At 41.0% G+C, this 22,354-nt stretch overlaps 1 protein-coding gene across 1 annotated transcript in view; it reads right to left on the bottom strand.

Annotated features, from left to right (window-relative positions):
* The window catches only part of CNTNAP5 (contactin associated protein family member 5), an 877,159-nt gene extending 860,931 nt beyond the window's left edge, over positions 1-16,228 (bottom strand). Inside the window, exon 1 of the mRNA XM_061199178.1 lies at positions 16,147-16,228. Coding sequence (XP_061055161.1) covers positions 16,147-16,228 — 82 coding nt within the window. The remainder of the gene's footprint in view (positions 1-16,146) is intronic.
* Between the last annotated feature and the right edge of the window lie 6,126 nt (positions 16,229-22,354).

A 22,354-nucleotide genomic window follows, 5' to 3' on the forward strand; every position in this document is an offset into this window, starting at 1 on the left:
ACAACGTATCAACAAGGGTGAGAGCATCAGTTGAGTTATACATTCTCCCCTTGAATTGATTTTTTTCACTTGCTCAGATGTTTCTCGGACTAACTTTACTAATGAATTTTCACAGTGGTTTAGTCCCTTGACTACGAAGCCACAGTCTGTACTTAATTATAATATTCTTTCCTAAGTCCAGGTCTTTTATCAGACCATTAACAGCTAGAAAAGATCTGCTGACATGACATCTAAACTAATCTGTCTTGTTTATAAGTGACAAAACCAAGAATGCAATGTGTGTGGACACTGGTAGAGAAAAGCATATGTACACACCGTGCATATATAACAGCACACAGCACCTGTCACAACAATACTTTTATTTAAATGTCTTACCAGTTCTTTTTAAGCCAGAACATGTATATATATATATATATATATATAGCGATATATATTCCTACTTAATACCCCAAAACAGTGATGAAAGGACAACAGGGAATATCTCTATTGTAGACTCACAATTTTAGAAAGAATTTCAAATTGGTTTGATATATTAAAAGATGCCTGGATATGTGTGAGACACTGACTTTTGTTAAGAAAGATGTGAGCAACGTACAAATACACACACACACACACAGACATATATATCATGTCTCCAAAACACATGACACATCATAAGGTTCTTTTCAAAACAAAAAATCGATAGCTCAAAACCAAAGGAAACACTTTGTAATTTTATGTCTCTTCTTGTATTCTACACTGAATTAGATCACTGTCCAAGGAGCTCTGTGTTTCTCAGGTAACAGTAGCGTGTCCTAAATAAATCCCAAGGCCAAGTTGCTCATTAATCCCATGTGTACTTATTACCCATATGCTCACGTATCATTATCTCCTGATTATGTTACTGAAATGTCAAGATGAATATGTTTGAAGTTTTGTATTCTGTCCATTAGGTAAAAGAATCATGTGAAAGAACTATAAAAAAAACCAAACTCACCATAAATCAGAATGCAAAGGATGCTTACTGAACGTCACCCTGAAACAGAGTCTCCACAGTGGGACACGTCTGCATGCCTCCCAACAGCATTTATTCATTCTCGTGGCAAAACACATTTGAGTGCAGAAAATAGATATTAATTTCCATCCAAATGCCCATTTCAATTCATTATCTAGAGAGGTAAATATTCACAAAGGTGACACCCAAGTCAGTACTGACCTTGGGGGATAATAAATTTTGACATTTTCCAGAACAAGCGGTTTACATAGAGTGTATACACATGTAAAATTCTACCTGGCATATTAACCATGAAAGAAAACTAATAACATCTCAAATTTATTATATATATGTGTGTGTGTGTGTGTACATGTATATATGTGTGTATATACAATATTACAAATTACATATTATTTTCAATTCTATTAAGAATGCAGAGCAGGGAATACCCTGGCAGTCCAGCGGTTAGCACTTGGCACTTTCACGGCCATTGGCCCGGGTTCAGTCCCTGGTTGGGGAATTAAAATCCTGTAAGCTGCGTGGCACAGCCCGAGAAATTAATTAATTAATTAATTAATTAAATTAAATAAAGCAATAGGTCCAATTAAAAAAAAAAGAATGCAAAGCAGGAGTATTTGGAGTTCACTCATATGTGAGTACAGTGTAGATGTCAATGCAACCTGATTTTCTTTTTTTTTTTTAAACATCTTTATTGGAGTATAATTGCTTTACAATGCTGTATTAGTTTCTGTTGTACAACAAAGTGAATCAGCCATATGCATACATATATCCCCATATCTCCTCCCTCTTGCGTCTCCCTCCCACCCTCCCAATCCCACCCCTCTAGGTGGTCACAAAGCACCGAGCTGATCTCCCTGTGCTATGCGGCTGCTTCCCACTGCTATCTATTTTACATTTGGTAGTGTATATATGTCCATGCCACTCTCTCACTTCACCCCAGCTTCCCCCTCCCCGCTCCGTGTCCTCAAGTCCATTCTCTATGTCTGTGTCTTTATTCCTGCCCTGCCACTAGGTTCATCAGTACCATTTTTTTTTAGATTCCATATATATGCGTTAGCATACGGTTATTTGTTTTTCTGACTTACTTCACTCTGTATGACAGACTCTAGGTCCATCCACCTCACTACAAATACCTCCATTTCATTTCTTTTTATGGCTGAGTAATATTCCACTGTATATATGTGCCACATCTTCTTTATCCATTCATCTGTCGATGGACACTTAGGTTACTTCCATGTCCTGGCTATTGTAAATAGAGCTGCAATGAATATTGTGGTACATGACTCTTTTTGAATTATGGTTTTCTCAGGGTATATGCCTAGTAGTGGGATTGCTGGGTCGTATGGTAGCTCTATTTTTAGTTTTTTAAGGAACCTCCATACTGTTCTCCATAGTGGCTGTATCAATTTACATTCCCACCAATAGTGCAGGAGCGTTCCCTTTCCACCACACCTTCTCCAGCATTTATTGTTTCTTGATTTTTTGATAATGGCCATTCTGACCGGTGTGAAGTGATACCTCATTGTAGTTTTTATTTGCATTTCTCTAATGATTAGTGATGTTGAGCATCTTTTCATGTGCCTCTTGGCCATCTGTATGTCTTCTTTGGTGAAACGTCTATTTAGATCTTCTGCCTGAACGGTACGCTAAGCAAACATGCAAGCATATGCTGACAATTAACACTCCAACCAGAACCAGAAACCAAGATTGAATCCAGATAGGCCACAACTTAATTTCACGTGTGCACTTTCACCAGGTCTAGTCACATTCATTAACATTAGGGAGCACTGAGAGGGGCTCATGAAAGTTAGGAGATATAGGCCTGAGATTACGTAGAGAGCATTCGACTGTATGCTAGCTCTTTGCCCCTGTACTGTCCCTAAACCAGGCACACTGTCTGTACTTGGCTTTCACTTAACCTGTCTATAATTCAGTTTATCAAGTAGTTATTTTGCCATTCACTGTATGGCCAACATGAAATCCCCTTCTTTTGAAAAGGTCAAAGGGGCACATGTATCTTTTTTGAATTATAGTTTTCTCCAGACATATGCCCAGGAGTGGGATTGCTTGATCATATGGTAGCTCTATTTTTTAGTTTTTTGAGGGACCTCCATACTGTTTTCCATAGTGGCTGCACCAACTTACATTCCCACCAACAATTTTGGAGGGTTCCCTTTCCTCCACACCCTCTCCAGCATTTGTTATTTGTGGACTTTTTAATGATGGCCATTCTGACAGACATAGAGAACAGACTTATTGTTGCCAGGGGGGAGGGGGGTGGGAAAGGGATGGATTGGGAGTTTGGGATTAGCAGATGCAAACTATTGTATAGAGCATAGATAAACAACAAGGTCCTACTGTAGAGCACAGGGAACTATATTCAGTATCCTGTGATGAACAAGAATGGAAAAGAATATAAAAAAGAATGTATATATATATCTATATATATATCTGTATATCTGAATCCCTTTGCTGTACAGGAGAATCTAATACAGCATTGTAAATCAACTGTATTCAATAAAAAATAAAATAAGTAAAAGATCCGCCTCCATCAAAATCTGGGATGGAGGCGGATAATTCAAGGACCTTCACAAGATAATCTTTTTTTAACCTAAGAATGGCTATTGACATTAAGAAGATCAAAATGAGGAAGCATTTGTTTGACAAGCTACTATCTTTTCAAATCTCTAAATGCCAATAAGATACCCTTGCCCTGAGACTTATATAAAATAGCAACAAGAAAAAAACAGACTTTCAAAGGGTTAAAAATGGGCACCTGGACAGAGGTAATGTTTAAAATATTTAATAACCTCAACATCAGGTCATCAACTGATGCAAACAGACCAGATGCAGGTGGCAAGCACCCAGGGTGGCCTTGCTGCTTCACACCAGCCAAGTGTTGGCCACCATTGAGGCCACCACCCCCACTTTTCCTAAAACCTTCAAATGCCTAATCACCCTTGCATGAAATTATAAACTTGGAGATTCGTACAATTACAGGTAAGGCAGAAGGCTTTGCGTGGTAGTTCCATGAAGAATCAGAGAGAGGAGAGTCAGTTGTGATAGGATTCTGCATCTCCTCTCCCCATTTCCCCCACAGCTGCCATATGTGTAATTTATTTTCCATAGAAATTCTGCATAAGACTTCATTTTGGAAACCAAAACATTCTCCTCCTAAAATAAGTTTAAATATTTAAGGTCTTATTTCCTGGAGCACTCGTTCTTTCTGAGAGCTAGAACACAGCACTGATTCTTTTCCTCAGTCAGTGTGAATGACTTTGGGATCCGCCACGTCCTTTCCTGATGGCAGCCATGGATGGAGGGACAGAGGCAAAGCTGTGAGTGTGCTGACCATTGAACAAATCACTCAGCCTCCTCAAACCTAAGCAAGATGGTCCACTGAGACACGTAAACAGCTGAAAAAGAGGACCAAGGCAACACAGAGACCTCACAACTCAGCCAAACAATAGCCCCAGTCGAAGGGACAAAGGCAGGGGAGCTGGAGAATAAAGCACAGAATTCCCGGGTCTGGCTTTCCGTGCAGCTGGCGACGAAAGAAAGTTGGACGCAGTGGGGGGTGGCCCTTCTCTGCCAAGCAGCCTCTCTGAGGCCCGCAGAGCACATGCTCGCTTTGGGACCTCGTCTGTGGTGGAGAATAACGGAATTCAGCATGTGTTTGCTCAAAACCCTCCCTCCCATCGATCCCCACTGGGTGAAAGGAGGTTAGGGGCTGGATATGGGGTGAACTCTGCAGCCTGAAGACAGAAAACAGATCTGAATGCAAGCCAGTCCTTGCTTTCTTAGAACATATTCTCGAAGTATCACACAGAGGGGTTTTCTTATTAGCACCAACTTTAAAAAAAACAAACAAACAATAAAACAGAACATCCATCTAACAAAATCTAGGAGGGGTACAGTATGACGGAGTGATGAAAATACTGTACTTAGAGAGGAAGGTCTCTAGGGAGCATGAAACAGGAACAGACACACTAACAGCCGGCACTAACCGTGGAATCCACAAGGCCACTAGTGATGGGCACAGAGCCTTAACGGTAAAGGCTTTAGCGAGTAAGACAACCAAGTTTTACAAACAGCCAGACTTACAGAAACGGTTTGCCACAGGGATTTCGAGTTATGGGGGAAGTGCTGCCTGCAAGGTTAGAATAAGATGACCTGCACATGGGGGAGGAATCTGTAGGTCTAGACTGATAAGGCATTTCTCACCCTGGGTCAGAGAGAAGGTCTGCAAGGTTGATCATCTCAAGTTCAAGAACAGCTCAGCCTTAGCTTTGGGTTCAAGGGAATGGCAGATAGAGTGTAACAGAGGATGGACTCTGGAATCAGGGAAATGTGTGTTATCATCCTAGGGTGACCACCTGCAAGCTATTTGATCCTGGGTACATCACCTGATGGTCCAAGCTGGCACATGCTCACCCTAGAATGGGGAGGAGGATAATTATCACATCAAACTGTGGGGAGGAACAGAATGCGCCCATCAGGTACCACCCCTAGCATGAGGTGTATGTGTGGAAGCCCTTCCAGGGAAGAAACACATCACTTAACTTTATCTCTCATCTCCAATGCTCTGACATTCCAATCTGCTGGTTTCATTTCTTGTGACTGTGTCGAACGGTTCCTGATTGTTGTAGAAGGAGAGGCATTAATCTCTCTTTTAATATCCTGGTGAGCTCAGCCCGTCTCCAATCAGAAAACAATCTGCCCTCGTTGACCCCAATCCTGTAACCTGGCAGAGCTCATTTACTCAAAGGTAAGCTCCGTGCATGGGGCAGCACATCGCCAGGTGACTGCCATGGAGTGTGGCGCAGACTTGGAGTGGGGCTGAGAGACTTCTTACCCACAGCCCCTCCCAAAAGCCCCGTTTCACCAAGTAGACTTGTGGGTTTCCTTTCCTCCTGTGAACTGATAAGCTCTTCTCACCTCCCATTATCGATGAAGCATAATCTGTAGCCCACAGACCAGGCACAGTTGATGGGAAAGGAAGCTACCTGTTCCAAAATGAGAGAGGAGACAGGGAAGTTGTTCTCATTCATATAGGAATCCTAGAAGGTGTAAATAGGGGGAAAGAGCCAAAAAGCTTAGGTCTGTGCCCCTGGGTGTATGTATGTGGCCCTTTACATGGGTTAAGTGAATCAATTTTGCTCATCAATTTTTAATCAAAGATTGTGGGAAAATATTTTCCTCATAATCTACACAGGGATGTAATATGGAGCAGAATGTAAATTTGTCTGCGTGTTTAAGACAAAATTCAAGAAATTACATGCTTCAGCGGCCACGTGAAGCTGAGCTCTCGGACTCCCCTGGGTTCCTTGCACTCTTTTTTCCATCAAGCAGCACTTCAATGGCAAAGTTTAAAAAGCATTAGCCTCGGCCATTAAAACAATAAAAAAAAAAAAGTCATTTACTAAATGTTAATTGAAACAGGCAGAGTGAAGGAAGGGGGATAGAAAAGAGAGAGAGAAGTGCGGAAGAGAGACAGGGAGGGGACAGGAGGAGAAGAACATGGGGAAGGGAAGGAGGTGGGAAGAAGGAAGAAGAGGAAGGAGCATCAAAAAGAAGGCAAATTGGAGGGAAGGAGAAGAAACATTGAAGATAAGGAAGCAAGAGAAAAGACTCAGGAAGGGAAAGAGGTGCTTAATACCATGAGCAAGACTAGAGCTGAGGACCCCAGTGCCATGGCTTTGATTTGAAGAGACACTACTATCCTTTGTTGTTGTTGTTTCTGGACTATGTGAACAGCAATCCAAATCTCCCCCTCATCAACTGATTTTCAATGAACAGTAGGCTTTCATGAATGTACAGAGAAATAAGTGCATAGTAGGCACATCATAAGTATTTTTTGAATGAACGAATGAAAGAATGATGCATTTGAAGGTGGATTAGCATTTATAATTCATCGAGCATTGTAGCAGTACCTGATTTTAACCCAACATTTACAAGAACAAGAGGACACTTGTACTATGTATCCACCAAAAGCAGCCTTCAGCAGTACCCAGAAGGAAAGCACAGCTCTCCCAACCTTCGGATTTAACTTCCATCTGCCCGAGTCTCCTGCAAATGGAGAGCTTAGGATACTGGGAACACTACATATACTTCTGCTCAGGTTCACTGATTTTTTTCTCAAGGTCTGTTCAAGGATGCTCCTCCCTAAGGCTGACATCTTCTGCCAGGGTTTTCTGGAGGGGATATGCTCCTTACTTTTCTAGAGGAAGCTCTTTTCTCTACTCCCCTTGTGAGGTTCACTGGCCAAAGCCCAGAGGCAGGGATCATACCTGATCACACCTTGACAGAGCCCAGGAATTAAGTGAGGAACCCAGACAGTCACGTGTCTCTGTAAGGTAGAGAGTGATTCTGCCCAGAGTCCCTCTGACATCGGAGTTAAAATGAGAACGTTTCCATCTGCCTCGGCAATCACTCAGCCCTGTGATGAAGGGAGAGTGAGCCCCTCCATCTTTGCTTAAGAATGGAAATGTAGTTGTCTCTGCCTTGATTGCTATTGTAACCGATTTTGAGAGAATCCATGTTGAGGTTCATTGTTAATTATAACAAGTCTAATTATTGAATTCCCACGTCGTGTGATTTATACTGAGTTACTCATGTTACACTTACACTGATTCTATAAGGCTCATGTTAGTATCCATAGGAAATACTCACTGAGTGAGAGTCACATCAACCCAGAATTGTGTGACCTATGCCCTTTCTACTGTCCTCTGTCACCTCCCCATTGCCCACCTGTTGTATAATACGTTCACCCTTGTAATACAGAGAGTCAGTCTGGGCAAAACCAGGAAGTTGGTGACACTTTTCTTGGACATTCTAAACATTCCTCTACTTTGCCTTTCCCCAACTCAGAACATTCTCTTCCCCTCCTTCAAACACCCAGCTCTGTCTCTTCTAGAGACGTTTCTTTTGGAAAAGGTCTGTTTCTCTGAGTCCAGCAGAGTTCAGGACAGATTTAAATTCCTATATTTTCTTTCCCAGTGAGGCTCTGTGTCTTAGGGCTTCTCTGTATGAATTGAAGGGCTTTTTCTCACATCTACAGATTCAGGGACTAATGGAGTTAACAGAAGAGTTGTTTGGGGACAGATGGGGTGAGGGCGTTGGAATCCAGTGGGCTTTCCCAAGTGCAGTGGGTGGCAGATCTCTGTCAGGACTGCCCTTAGAATAGGTCTTGATGGAGGTTTCACATTTGGTGACTGTGCCCACATGCAAGGCAGCACCAGCATCCAACAGACGTTTTTCTCCCCTCTTTTCCCACCTTAACATAATCAGGCAAAAGCCAATGGTAATACCCAAAATACATGGCCACATGACAGAGAGTGGAGTGGGGAAGAGAGGAAGGGAAACCAAGAGGAAGGGAGGAAGGGAGGAAGCGAGGGGGAAAGGAAGGAAGAATGGGAGGGAGGGGAGGAGGGGGGGAAGGGAACTGAACATATATATTCAGCAAACAGTAGCCTAGACTCACACCTACAAGCATCTGTCTGTTAGGCAAATCTCTTTAGACTGCTATTTGCCTTGGACTGTCTTCAGAAGGCTATATCTGCTTCCAAAGGTGGAGAGTTAAAAATAATATACACCACGAGCTGTGTTTTGGCATTTTCCTTCACTTTCTATCTTCAACATTGCTGTTGTCATCCTTTAAAACTCAATCAATTCAGCTGATCCAGGGAACAGATGGCATTAATCAACCCCCCGAGAATATGCACAAAAGCAATTAGAAATGTAGAGACATGGAATTTATGCCAGCAAATCAATTACCAATGATGGCAAATCAACATGGCTTACCCAACTTCCCCTGTTTGTTTTTCCACGGAGCGACCTCTGATAGTAGTAATGATCCTTAGTTTACCCTGCTGCCAGAGGGGGGATGAGAATGGGACGCTGAGATTTAATTGCATCATCCTTAATGACTAGTTCTCACTCTGCTGACAAAAACCAGCATAATTTACAGACTACAAGATGCATCAGCATGATGGATACAGACAGCGTGGGCTATATGGTGCCATGCAAATATGAAATATACTGCACTGAGAATATGGTCGTTTGGTATTCCCTGAGAAGAACTTCATTTCAGAAAACAGAGCACCTTTTCTAGCATCTATAGCTCTCATTTGTCAAAAACAATGGGAGAAGCTACAGAATACATTTTAACCACAAATCTGTGCCTTCTGTGAGTTTACTAGCTCATAGATTCCTAGGGTTTGAATTGACTTGGCTCATGATTTTCTTTCTGATTCTTTATGACCTTTGCAGATTCTGAAACTTTCTTCCTTAGGCCCTTATTAATTATCACCCGAGTTAAGGTAATAAGCTCTTCACTGGCTTTCTTACTACTAGCCTTCGCCCATTTTAATCTAGCCTTCCCATGGCGATTTTTTAAAAAACAAAAATCTGATTAGTATTATCTAATTACATGTGCAAATGATGACTCTCCGTAGTTATAACAGTAAACATCAAAGACTCCCATGTTTACCTAGTTGTCTAGTTTCTTATTCAACCCCTATGCCTACGAGCCACTCTTACAAGTACAGTCACTACAACACAGAAAGCCTGGAAAATAACCTCCCCTCCTTTCCCCAGATGGGAAGTTTGACTTTAAGTCTCTGTTTCCCTCAGAGAGCCTGCCTTGATGCCCCAGCCAGCTTGAGCTGCTCACCTGTGTCTTACATTACACTCTGCGCTTACCTTCATTATAGCATTTATCACTTTGATGTGATTAAAGATTTATTTTTCTGGCTACTCATGTTCAAAGTTCCTTGGGGTCATGGACTCTATCTTCTTATGCATCTTTATTTCTCCAGCTTCATAGAAAAACTTGACTTTAAGAAGGAGAACCTTTCATTGGGATTCATTTCTTCCACAAGTTTTTCAAATGAGTAACACACACATATGCTTAACACTTAAATCTTCTCCCAACCACAGCTTAAGAAGATGACATCAGAGACTCAGGATTATGTTATCAGGCAGTGTTGTAGGTTTGCAATTAAATAAGATCTTTCCAGTAATTTATGACTAAAGCCCCATTAAATAAACGTTTCCTCTTTATACTGAACGCTGGGCTATGAAGAAGGACTTTTATAGCAATATATATCTGTGTATTTTCAGACTATATAAGAAACACTCATTAAAATTGCAAAAGCAAGTTAATATAATTAGCTCAAAATTGGTACTGAGGTCAAATGAATGGAGAGACTTTCTCTTTTAGGAACAAGTAGCCATTTGACACAGAGATAAGATCATGCCAGCAAACTCATGGAAATGTGCAGCCCTGTGTAAAGGCAGGGGCCCATTTATCAGTCCATATCCAGTCAAATTATCTAAACTTCTGCTCTTTCACTTAAAAGCTACACATGCTAACATCTTCTTAACATTTTCAAAACTAGAATAGGTAATACTTGTCACTTGAAAAAAAAGAAAAACCCATAAAACAAATACATTTTAAAAGATTCTAGCAGCTGGACCATAGAAGGATCTTAGTTTAGAAATGAAAAATTTTAGTTGGAACCCATTCATTTATTCTCTCATCCATGCATTTGCCCAGTATTTTAGATACTGACTATAGACATTCAAATAAAATATGATAATCAGGGAAATGTGCATCTAGTTGGGGAGACAAGCACTCTAAGAAGTGTTATGGAAATATAGTAGTAATATAAAGAGACATTTGACCCAGCCTGGGGAAAGTGTGTGTGTTGGGGGAGAGGGGGATGGAGAAAGTGACAGAAGATAAAAATGTGAAAGGGCATTCTAGACCAAGTAGATGGCATATGCAAATAAATGCAAGGAGATGTGAGAAAACATGGCTCGTTTTGGACGGCGGAGTTCCATAAACTGGAAATAAGGCAATGTGGGAGGAGTGACTGGATGAAATTTAGAGTATTAGGTAGAGCTCATTCAGGACCAGCCTTCGGCTGAGAAAGGAAGCTCATATCTGCTATTTATTGATAATTAATATGTTTGGTCTGGCATCTATAGACTTACAAGACATGACGCCAACAGAGGTACCTTTTATGGCATTGTTGTGTGTGTGTGGTCACAAATCTTCAGCAAGCTTATGCCCTTTCCTTATCAAGTTTTAAACTGAAACTTGTAGAAGAAAAATCATCTGGTGCTCCTCCAGATATGAGGCTTCCTATCTTTGACCATTGTGATGTTCGGCATCTTGCATCAAATCTAGAGTCCAATTGTTTGGTTGTTTTTTGAAGGTATAACTCAGGAGTTGGTTCTTGTGGAAGCGGCTGACTCCATGTCCTTTGCTATGGACAGACTGCAGATGCTGACCACAGAGATCCCAAGGCAACGTTCTACAGATGCTCACACATAGACCCCATCAGAATGCATGGGAATTAATTTCATATCTTGCAAAGAGTCTGATCTTTGGAAATAGATAGATATAGGTCCAGATCCTAAATTTTTTTTCATTGCTTAGCTTTATGATCCTGGGAAATTTATTAACTTCTATTAACCTTAAATTTAGTCATCTGTAAACCCGATTTAATAAAGTCTACCTGGCTGTGCTGCCTTGTCAAATTATGCGAACACGGCACATGGCGTGAGAGATACAAAGTGCATAACAGTTACTAGGAATTAAAACCCTATTAAGTTGTTATTCTAAATATAATTGCTTAACAATTTTGATCACAATTATCCCAGAAGTATCCAAATGAAATGACCAGTAGGCAACATCAACTGTTAGAGACAAAAATGTATTGGGACAAATAAGACCTTAATAATCATTTGATCCAACTTCTTAATGCACCAACATCATTAGGATAAGTCAATAACCTTTATAAGGACATCTGCCAGAAAGTGTCAGCATTTTGATGAATGAAGACAGTTTCCCCTATGAATTAAAAAAATGTCATTAGGCTCCAAATGAGTCCACTGAAGCTTCAAAATAAAGCCTTATTGAGTGAATGACTTTTGTATTCTGGCCTTTCAGGTAACTAGAGCATCTCCTCACTGTCCTATATGACAAGGATAATTAGCTTTGTATATATAGGTCATATTCAGCAGAGTTCTGGCATATAAGATAAAAGGCTTTGGTTCACCAACTAAAGGCTTTAGGAACATTGCAAATGATATCACATTATTTTGTTTTGGAACAAATGGACACTGAAAAGTAAGGCAATCTAGTAAAGAGAAACTGGGTCCCACTAAAGAAAGAAAAGGCAAGAGGGGCAGGGAAAAAAGAAGACTGCAACTTAGAAGACAGTCATTCATTAGAATGAGAATAAGAGGTGGGGGTGAGTAAGGTGATTCTTATAGAACCTAACTTTCTTATAAGTCTATACCCTTGTGTGAAAATTGCTAGTCTAGTTGTTCATATTTTTCAGTTGTGGAAATATGAATCTGGTTTGGAGACGGGGACTATACGGAGAGAAAGGCAAGAGAGTTCATGTGGATGGTGAAAGACGAGCCCATTCAACCATGGGAAAATCTTCAGGACTCTTCCAAACCAGCATTATAATGCTTCTTTCACTTCGGATGACCACAAATGCCACAAAAAAGTATACTGCAAACACTTTCCTACTGAAAATAATCTGATGTTTGTTTATTTATAATATTACGTATTGATTGTGTTTGTGTGTAAGCTTCAGCTAACTCAAGGTACAGTGCATCTCTTTATTTGAAGATCTTTAGGAATATGATTGACATTTCCCTATATTTTCGATAAAGTTCTGCCTGTGATGAAAGGGGTAAAGAGTTTTTTATTTCTCTCTCAAGGCTGTTATCTGTGTGAACCTAATATGTAGCAACAAAGAGATAAGATGCTTAGAGATCATCCAAAGTGACTGATTGGTCAGAATGAAGGCTGTTTATAATCACGTAACATCCAATTATTGTCAAATAAAGTGAACAGCGACCCTATAAGTGTCTCCTGCATTCCTCTTATCTTTTGAATGCAAGTTCTCCCACTATAATAGTCTTTCAACGTACCTACTATTCGAAGAATCTCCTCTGTAAAATTTGAGCTGCTCTTCTATTTGGAAGTAGATACATATCTCAATTGCTATTTTATACCTGAGTTGTGAGCACAGAAACGATGCATCACCTGATGGGCATTTGACATCTTAGCTGTGGCATAACTAGGGCTAGAACTCCTAGCATTTCAAACTCCTGGTTTCACTTTAACCAACTATCAAGTCACATCGTTTCTTCTTGTGTCAAAGGAGCTGATATTACATGTAAAATGGTTTTTCATTTAACATTGGTCTATCATATCTACATTTGAAATTAACTAATTCCCTCAGGGTAAACCCAAAGGAAGTGTTATAGCTATTTAATATCCTGAAAAATCCGAAATTGGGGAATTTCCAGAGTTTTTATTACTGGTGGGTAATTATGTTCTCTGCACAGATTCATATTATCTATACTGTAGCTGGCCTTCTAACCTAACTTTATTTAATTTTGCTTAATTAGAAATTTATAAAATCTATAATTGGGTAAGCATTCTTTTTTCCCTTACAGCTAAATTCCCAAGTTTTGCTCAGATTATGAGAAAATTAAACACACATACACACACACACACACAAACACACACACATCCTACATAAACACAGCAATAACAAGAGCAAATTATTATTAGAAGAATGGAAACAATTAAAAGTTGTTTTTACTTGAGCAAAGTTCACAAGTATACCACGGAGCGTCTTGGGTAAATAATCCATTTCCAAGACGGCTGTCATGAATGACTTGAAGTATTATTTCAAAATATAGAAATAATAATGAATAGAAATAATAATCTTGGGAAAAAATCTTCCAAATTATCTATAAGCTTACACAAATTGACTATTTGAAAGGAGATTTCTTTTCCTCATTAGATGCATCTAAATGTTAATGGGTTGTACATAACTAGTAAGTCAAAGTGGACAATAAAAGTCTAGAAGAATTGTAGAATGTTAATTTTTTTTTTCTTCGAGGTTCTGCATCACAGGTTTCGAAGACCACCAGTATTGAATTCAGAAGTAATTTTCTGCTGCTATTCTATTGTTCCCTGAATTAATACATTTTGTTTGGCAAAATAAAAACATTTAACATTATACTTTAGGAACATTGACCCCAAAATATTTAGCAAGCAGCGTGCATTCAACTGAAATGCTGATTGGAAACAGGTAAATTAAATTGTCCCTGATGAAATACTAAAGATCATTATCACAAAGTTTTATTTTAAATGCTCAGAATTAGCTTTATTGCTGCATCAGTAATGGTAAGCATGAGCCTTAAACTCATACCATTTACGTTTTATGAGCATTATTATAACATTAACCATAATTCAATTAATTTACAGAAAAAGCCATTCCATAATTTTTTTCCTTGCTCTTAAGAAAAGGTGCTACATAAGGAAGCCCAAACCATATTCCTATAGAGTATGTTCTATTTATTTCACCCTTATTCCTCATCCCTCCTTCATGAATCTTCAAAATAGTCACTATTTTCAGGTAGGTAAATGTGCTAAAGGAAAAACACGGCTATTTCGTTGCCACACCTTTGCATCATTAGGACAATACTGACCTCTAGTGTTTTAGGAAGTAGAGAAACTAACTCGGCACTGTGCCTAACTTCCTCTTACTGAACCACTTAGATGTTTTTCTAAAGCACCATGGGAACAATTTTACTTAAAAAAAGAAAAAAGAAGGAGGAGGAGCTGGGGGGTGTGGGGAGAGGAGGAAGAGGAGAGAAACATCAGATTCTACCCTGTCTCTACCTGTTCTCTGAAATAATTTCTGAACTAAGGCCCTTTGGCCCCTCCTTTTTAAAGAGGTTGACTTCTTCAGCACTCCTTTAGAAGACAAACTTTAATAAAATCTGTATAACACATTTCCACTAACTATCGATTTTGGATCCCCAAAACTTCCAATCACAGATAGAAACACTGGCTCAGCTTTGGACCATTCTCAGTAAATGACATTTGTCTAAGTGTCTTCCCTTGAGGTATAACCCTGGGTTGACTATCTCTTTCTTAAGGTCCTCTTGGACCTTAAGAGGGTGGGAAGTGAGGTAGAGAAACTTGTAAGTAGTAAGTGGTCTTCCTACCCTTCTCTAACAGTGATGGTTCAGAGTCCAAAAAAAAAAAAAAATAGTATCAAAACTGTTCCAATACGGTTAGATATTTCTGAGGTTCTTGGTGGGGTTTGCAGATAAGGGAGCACGCCCAGAAACTTGACGAACCTTGATAAACCATCTTTGGAAACAACACAGACGGCTTAATTGCATTCTTTCTCATTTAGGAGTTTCCAGAGCTGGAAAAACTTCCCTTTCTCTGCCTAGAGAGGCAGCTGAGCAATTGAGCTTGAACCTCTGATGGCTCCAGAGATTTATTCAAGTTTGACAAACTAGGTTCTTTAAATACACAGTGCAGGTGGCACATCCCCAGGTGTCCAGCCTTCCTGCCTATTAAATTAAATGCCCTGCGCTTGCCGAGGTTAGAGCTTGGACGACAGAGTGTACACTTAGTGCATACTCATTATGCGTTCTTTGGCACAAAGATTTTGGGGGTGGAGTGCGCATCAAAGCTCTTCCTCCTATACCAGGGTCAGCCATTGATCTTGTGGTTTGACTACATCGGGCCATGACTCTTAGGCCAAAACTCCCAACCCTATTAAACCGATGACCATTGGTTGCAAGATACCCCAACTGGAGCCTTCTGCCTAGGAGAGAGCTGAAAGCCATGGACTGTGAGGCACTGGGCATACTACAAACCCGAGCGAGGCAGCCGCATTCAGAAATGAGCCGCTGTCAGCGAGTGCGGTGGCTGGGAGCATCTCTGTCTCTGGAAGCTCAGCCCCCAGTGCATCCAGTCTGAACCGGGGGCCCTGCTCGGGAAAAGCCCCGGCTGAGACCAGGCAGGCAGAGAACGCGGAGCTGACGGGAGGCTGAGGGTAGAGAACCTTCCCTTCTCCCCCGAACTTTGCGATTCGGGGAGGAGGGCAGGTAAATCCAACGGGGCCGGCTCCTTCGAGCTCTGCTAACTTTTGGGATGGTTAGAGTGATAGAAACACACCAATCAGCATTTTCCCCCCCTTCCCCTCCGCTCAGAGCAGACACAATTGAACACGCTTGGACAGCTGAGTGTCTTTCCAAACGCCAGCGTTTCCCACCTCGCCTACCCGCCCCCAGCTCCTGGAACTCACAGTTTGCCGCTGTTAATCCTAAATGCCACAAGCCGGAGAAGAACAAAGTGAAAACGCTGCTCGGCCGTAGTCCAGAATCCATTTCCCCCGAGTAACAGGTCCCTCCCAACCGAATCTCAAATTCGCAGGCGCCAGCCGCGGCTCCTTCTTTCTTTCTCTGTCTCTCTCGTTCTCCTCTGCTCCGCCTGACCCCCTCCCACCCCCCCTTGGAGAGGCACTCGCGGCTTCACTCCATCCCGTGCCCAAACGCCCTACGGAAACCGTGGCGGGGGCTTCTCCGGAGCTGCGGAGGGAGGTACCGTCCCCGCAACGGCCGCCGGCAGCCCTCGCCTTCCTCGCTCGCCTCTTCCTCCTCGCCCCCCTCCTTAAAGGTGCAAACCGCGACCCGACGCAACGGCAGGCGCCGGGCTCGCTCGACCGCCGACTGCACCTCGTCGGCAGCGAGAGCTGGAATCAGCACCCGGGCGGCGGACAGCTCCTTATAGGCGAGCGTGGCGCGCGGCGCCGCCCCCGGCCAGGCCCGCCCCTCGCTCTCCGGTAGGAGCGGCCTGGGCGGGTCTCCGCCCCGCTCGGGCGCCTTCCACCCTGGCCGCCCGGCGCTGCGGTGCGCGCCGGCTACTTGGAGGGGACCGGGGAGGGAGCGCACATTTCCATCTCTGCCTCCGTCTCTTTGGCTTCCCCTCCCTCTCCGCCTCCCAATGTGGGGGGCAGGGGAAGGGTGCATAAAGGCATCGAAATTTAAACCAGGTTTTCGAAGAACGATGCTAAAGGGTTACTAAAAGGAGTTGGAACACAGAACGCATTAGCAAGCGGGAATTTCCCATGGAAAGCTTGGCAACGAGATGCTTTTTTTTTTTTTTTTTTGAGAGGAGAGGGAAGACTTGAATTATTGAATTACGCGATTGAACTTCCCCCGTGTTTGTTCTCTAGGATGGAAGGCTGGCGGGTATTGGTAATATTGGGATTTCTGATCTAGCGGTTTAACGTGGTCCCGCCCCCGCCCCCAGCTCCCACCTCCTGTGGCTCGTCCTTTCACGGCCGACCACGTCTGCGTCTCCCTCCTAGCTGCTGGCCTGTAGCTTTGGGCAAGTACTGCAAGGTGTTTGGTTCCGGAGCCCGGGAGGTTCCTGGCGTGTGAGAGAGACGGGGAGACAAATTGGGTATGGTAATGATGAGAGTCAGGGTGGTCCTGGCTGGCTCATAGCATTCGAGATCTGAAAGCTCCTCTGGAGCGGTTTAAATTAAAATGCGGGAAAGGAGTAGTTCTGGTTTCTTCCTAGAAGCTCCCTATTAGAAACCCTGGTTTTGTCTTTGGCTTCTAGTTTGCATCTGGGAACTCTCCTGGCTTGACCATAAAGCAACTTATTTTGTTTTTATTGAAGGTGTCAGAAAGCTGTCAAACCTTAACAAAATGAGGGGCCATAATGATTTCTATGTGAAGCTTACAATCAAGTTAGGGATGGAGTCACTTCGGAGGAAGCTGATGCCTCCCTTTCCCTCCCACCCCATTTCCCTCAGCAGCAACAAATATGCAGACTTATTTTACACGGTAGATTCCTGACAACCCTTGGTCCTCATCGGCCAGCTGCACAGCTACAGCAGGTTGAGCTGGGATTCAAGCAGCTTCTGCGAGAATCCTGAAGTTAACCTTGTGGTTTTGGTTACAGCTGGACTCACATCATTGGAATATTAATCGATAGTTGAATGAGAATTGGGTTAGTGACACCCTTATTTTATTAGAGGGAATAGAATTCTGAGGTCCTCTCACTTGTAAGTAAAATATCCTCTTGTCTCTAAGCTTCTAACTGAAAATAATCGTGTTAGTTACTAGATTCTTGGGCAACCAGAATACTTCTCCAGCACAGGCTGTAGCTGTGGGAGAAAAGCAGCAGCCAGGAGATGGTGAATCACAAAATATCAAAGCGGAGGTGAGCCAAGAAGCTGCCCTGTTGGCAGGGACCTGAGTGAGGAGGGGGCTGCAGTCCCAAGTCCAGTGGCTTGGGCTTGCCTTCTCCTACTGAGGGTCCTGAGGGGCTGCCTCCCCGCCCCTGGCTTTTGAGGATCCCAGATTTAAAGACACCTATCTGGCTAGCTTAATCATACTTGAGAGTCTAGAAAAGCTAGGAACCATTATCCAGATTTGTATGTTCTTTAACATTTAAACGGCTTTAAAATAAATAAAATATTAAAAATATAATTTAAGTCCCTTTTGCATTCTTGCCTGATCCCATTGGTGTCCCACCATACCTAAAGTAAACACTTCTTTTCCATTCCTGTTCATTATGTTTTTACACTTTTACCAAAAATATATACATCCCTAAACAATTTAGTATTATTTTGATTGTCTTTAACCAATATATAAATGTCATCATATCAATACTTTTTCATTTTTCATTTTGCACCTTGCAATTTACTCAACTCAACATTTTATATATATACATACATATATGTATATATATATACACACATGTATGTATTTAATTTATGCACTTGGATACAGGTAGTCATAATTATTTCATTTTAACTACTGTATTATATTTTACTTTATGAATATGCCACAATCGATTCATTAATTCATCTGTTTATGAATCTATAGATTATTTCCAGGTTTTTTTCCTCAATATAAACTATAAAATCTTGTACCAGTCTCTTAGTCTTTCTCAACCATGTACTTAGGACTAGAGTTTCTGGATTGTAGGAAAGGCTTATCTTCAGCTTTAATAGGTATTGCCAGTTGCTTTATAAAATGATGTTACCAATTCATACCCCCCTCCCCACCAGCAGTGTGTGAGATTTCCCTCAGTTCCACATACTTACCAACATTTCAAGACCTCTCTTTTTATAAATGGGAAAATGCTCTCAAAGAACACAGGTCTTTGTTCACTGAGTTTAATGCTCCACTACATCATCCTACTTACTATACTTTTCCAAAAAACGTTTAGTTAAATATTTCAAAAGTTATGGAAGATGTTGGCTTCATTTTCTAACAGGATGCCTTGAATTCATCTGTGTCAGTAAAAGGTGCTTGGAATATACATTAAAAGGCAATCAGGGGGGGCTTCCCTGGTGGCGCAGTGGTTGAGAATCTGCCTGCTAGTGCAGGGGACACCGGTTCGAGCCCTGGTCTGGGAGGATCCCACATGCCACGGAGCAACTAGGCCCGTGAGCCACAACTACTGAACCTGTGCGTCTGGAGTCTGTGCTCCACAACAAGAGAGGCCGCGATAGTGAGAGGCCCGCGCACCGCGATGAAGAGTGGCCCCCACTTGCCACAACTAGAGAAAGCCCTCGCACAGAAACGAAGACCCAACACAGCCAAAAATAAATAATAAAATAAATAAATTTTTTAAAAAAGGCAATCAGGGAAATTTTTTACACGAAGCCCCCAAACTGTGAATGATCTTCACGTTATTAGTAAATATTGGAACTCTGCATTTAGTTGTCCATATGCAGACTTAGTGTATAGTATATAAATTGCACCTCATTTAAAATCCTGTTTACAGTTGTAGCTTTTTTTCTCTCTCTCAAACACACCTGTTCTCAGAGCAAATTTAAGCCTTCAACAGCAGACATTTGTCTAAGATTTGTTAACATTTCAGTATGAATACTGCAGCTCTGAATGTAGTGGGGATAAACAGCTGTTCCTTTTTGACAATAGTGTAAACAATGCCATCTTCTGGGGGCATTTTGCCAGCAAGTTTTTATTAGCTGTAGAATATTAATCACTATTAAAACTATTTGCAGCTAGATTGATATTTACTTATTGAAATTCTTTTGTAAACGTTTTAGTCTGATAAATCCACCTTTTGAGTGGTGGAAGAGAATCTAAATAATCTCCCTTTTTCCCCATGTTGCTTGATACAGAAGAATAAGTCATACTTGCAGAGCACTTTGTTTTGAAGAGGGTTAAAAATTCTGCATAGATAGAGCAGAATGGTTGCTAATGGGGAATGGGGACAAACGAATCATTGAAATCCTCAAATGTCTACATTTAAAAATGATAAATCTGAACATCTTCTCAAGACAAACATATCTGAGATCTTTAAAAAGGAATGAATTGGACAGAACTGGGTTTTCCTGTCCCTTTAATTTTCCCTTGAGTGTTCCCACTTCTTTCCCCTTAAGAGAGCAGAAAGGAGTCATTTGTCAACTGGAATCTTAGCTTCTGAATATTCAACAAGTTGTTTAAATCATTGATTTTGGAATCCTCCTGTGAGACATATGGAAGATATGTTTTGTCATCTCCATTTTATAGATGTGGTCCTAAGAGGAGACAGATACTGACATATTAAGTATCATATAGACTTAATGGCCCCAACGCATATGACACTTGAAAATTAAAACCTCCCATTCTATTTCCTTTATCTTCACAAAACTAATAGGTAAAAATCACTGTGACATATGGATACCTGGTATGGATGGAAGGAGAGTCTGCATCGGTCACTATAGACTGTTCTGCGTATCAGTACTTTGGGATTATTTCAACTTCACATATTATGGTTTGTTGTAAATGTTGAAGGGTGGCTTCTGTTCCCACCCATGTCTTCAAAATAGACTTTTAAAAAGTATTGACGAGGCAGAAAGTAAGTTAAATTATTTTTCTTTTCATTCTTTCTTCTTCTTTTAAATGTTTTAATATTTCTTTTTTTTTTTTTTGATTTGTTTTGTTTTCCCTTTTTATAGTTTGTATCCAGTACTACACTATACCTGTGGGGTGTAGGGAATGAGAAACAAATGCCTGTTCTCATGGAGCTAAAAATGATTGGAGAAAATATGATGTAAACACCTTAAAAATTGAGATAACAATACAAATTAGCATGTGATTAAGTGTCACATAATAAATGCTATAGGATTTTCTAAGTTGACAAAGATTTCTTCCTCTCGGAAGGAAAACTTAACAGTTGGCATAATGAAGTGGTTCTTTGTCTCTTTGGGGATAAAGGGATTTGAGTCACCCTGGGCCATGAAGATTGTTATTCAAGTCAGATTAGGTCAGGTGTATTTGCCTTAACAGGAAAGTTGAATCTTAGAATAATGAAGGCAGAATTCAACTTCTGCAGAAGACTGGACTGTTCTATTAGAGCAAATGGACTTCAGCCAGATGTTGAAAAGAATTCACCTGAGCCTCTCCCCCACTCCTTCTCTCTCCTAATTCTACCTCAAACTCAGTCTTGTCACCACAAGCTCATCCTTGACATCAAAACGAGTCATCTTCTATCATGTATCTCCTGCAAATAGAGCAACCCTTTAAATACATTTACCTGAGATGCAAGTTTCTTAGCTGGTAACATGCCATGCTGTTTACATACACTCCTCTTTCTTCCTTCTGTGGACTTCTTCCCAATTGGCTAATTTGCACTTGTCATTCAAGTCCAAATTCAGCTAATACCTCTCTTGAGGTCTTTATTAATTACTGTGTAATATTTCTGTTCACATCTGTTTTCCTAATTCTGAGTAGTTTCTCAAGAATAATTTATCAATCAGTATTCAACTTTGAGTCTTCAGCATACATGCAGGCTTTCAAGAAATGTTTGATGAATGAATAATGTTAGATATGAAAAGGCTTGTCTACTTTTTTAGAGGTTACACCCACCCCCTCACCCTCACCTCCGTCTGCCCATTGCACCAGAATACAGAGGCTCTTTTGAGAGCATTTATTCTTATTTAACTTGGAAATCAAGATGTCAATTATATGGAAAATCAATGGGAATGCAGTTTAGAATAATATCTTGATAATTCATTCTCCTAAGCTATATATTTCTCAAATGTTTGGATTTATTTTTGTGGGGGAAGGAGTTCACTCTCTACAGTATCTGTATAATTATATTTACACAAATCCAGCCATGCCACAACCAGAAGTATATGTCAAAAAATGATTTCTTCTCCACTTATTTCTGACTCTTTCTGAAGGAAGTCTTGCCTACAATTATTGAGAATTCATTTATGATATATATCATGTTTCAGGAGAAACCTGTTTGGAGTGGTTTAATGAAGAGTTCTAGGCTTAGAATCAGAAACTCTGAGTATTAGCCTTGACTTTGCAGCTTACTAGGTCTCTTATTTGGTCTCTTTGAGATTCAATTTCCATACCTGTAAATTGTGAATTGTGATAACTCCTAGCTTAGGTAGTTTTACATAGTGCATATAATTATACAGTGAAAATATTTTTGTTATACAGACACAAGTTGTAACTATTATGTCCTACTCC

This window comes from Eubalaena glacialis, chromosome 1 (genome assembly GCF_028564815.1).
Source record: "Eubalaena glacialis isolate mEubGla1 chromosome 1, mEubGla1.1.hap2.+ XY, whole genome shotgun sequence".
Taxonomy (NCBI): domain Eukaryota; kingdom Metazoa; phylum Chordata; class Mammalia; order Artiodactyla; family Balaenidae; genus Eubalaena; species Eubalaena glacialis.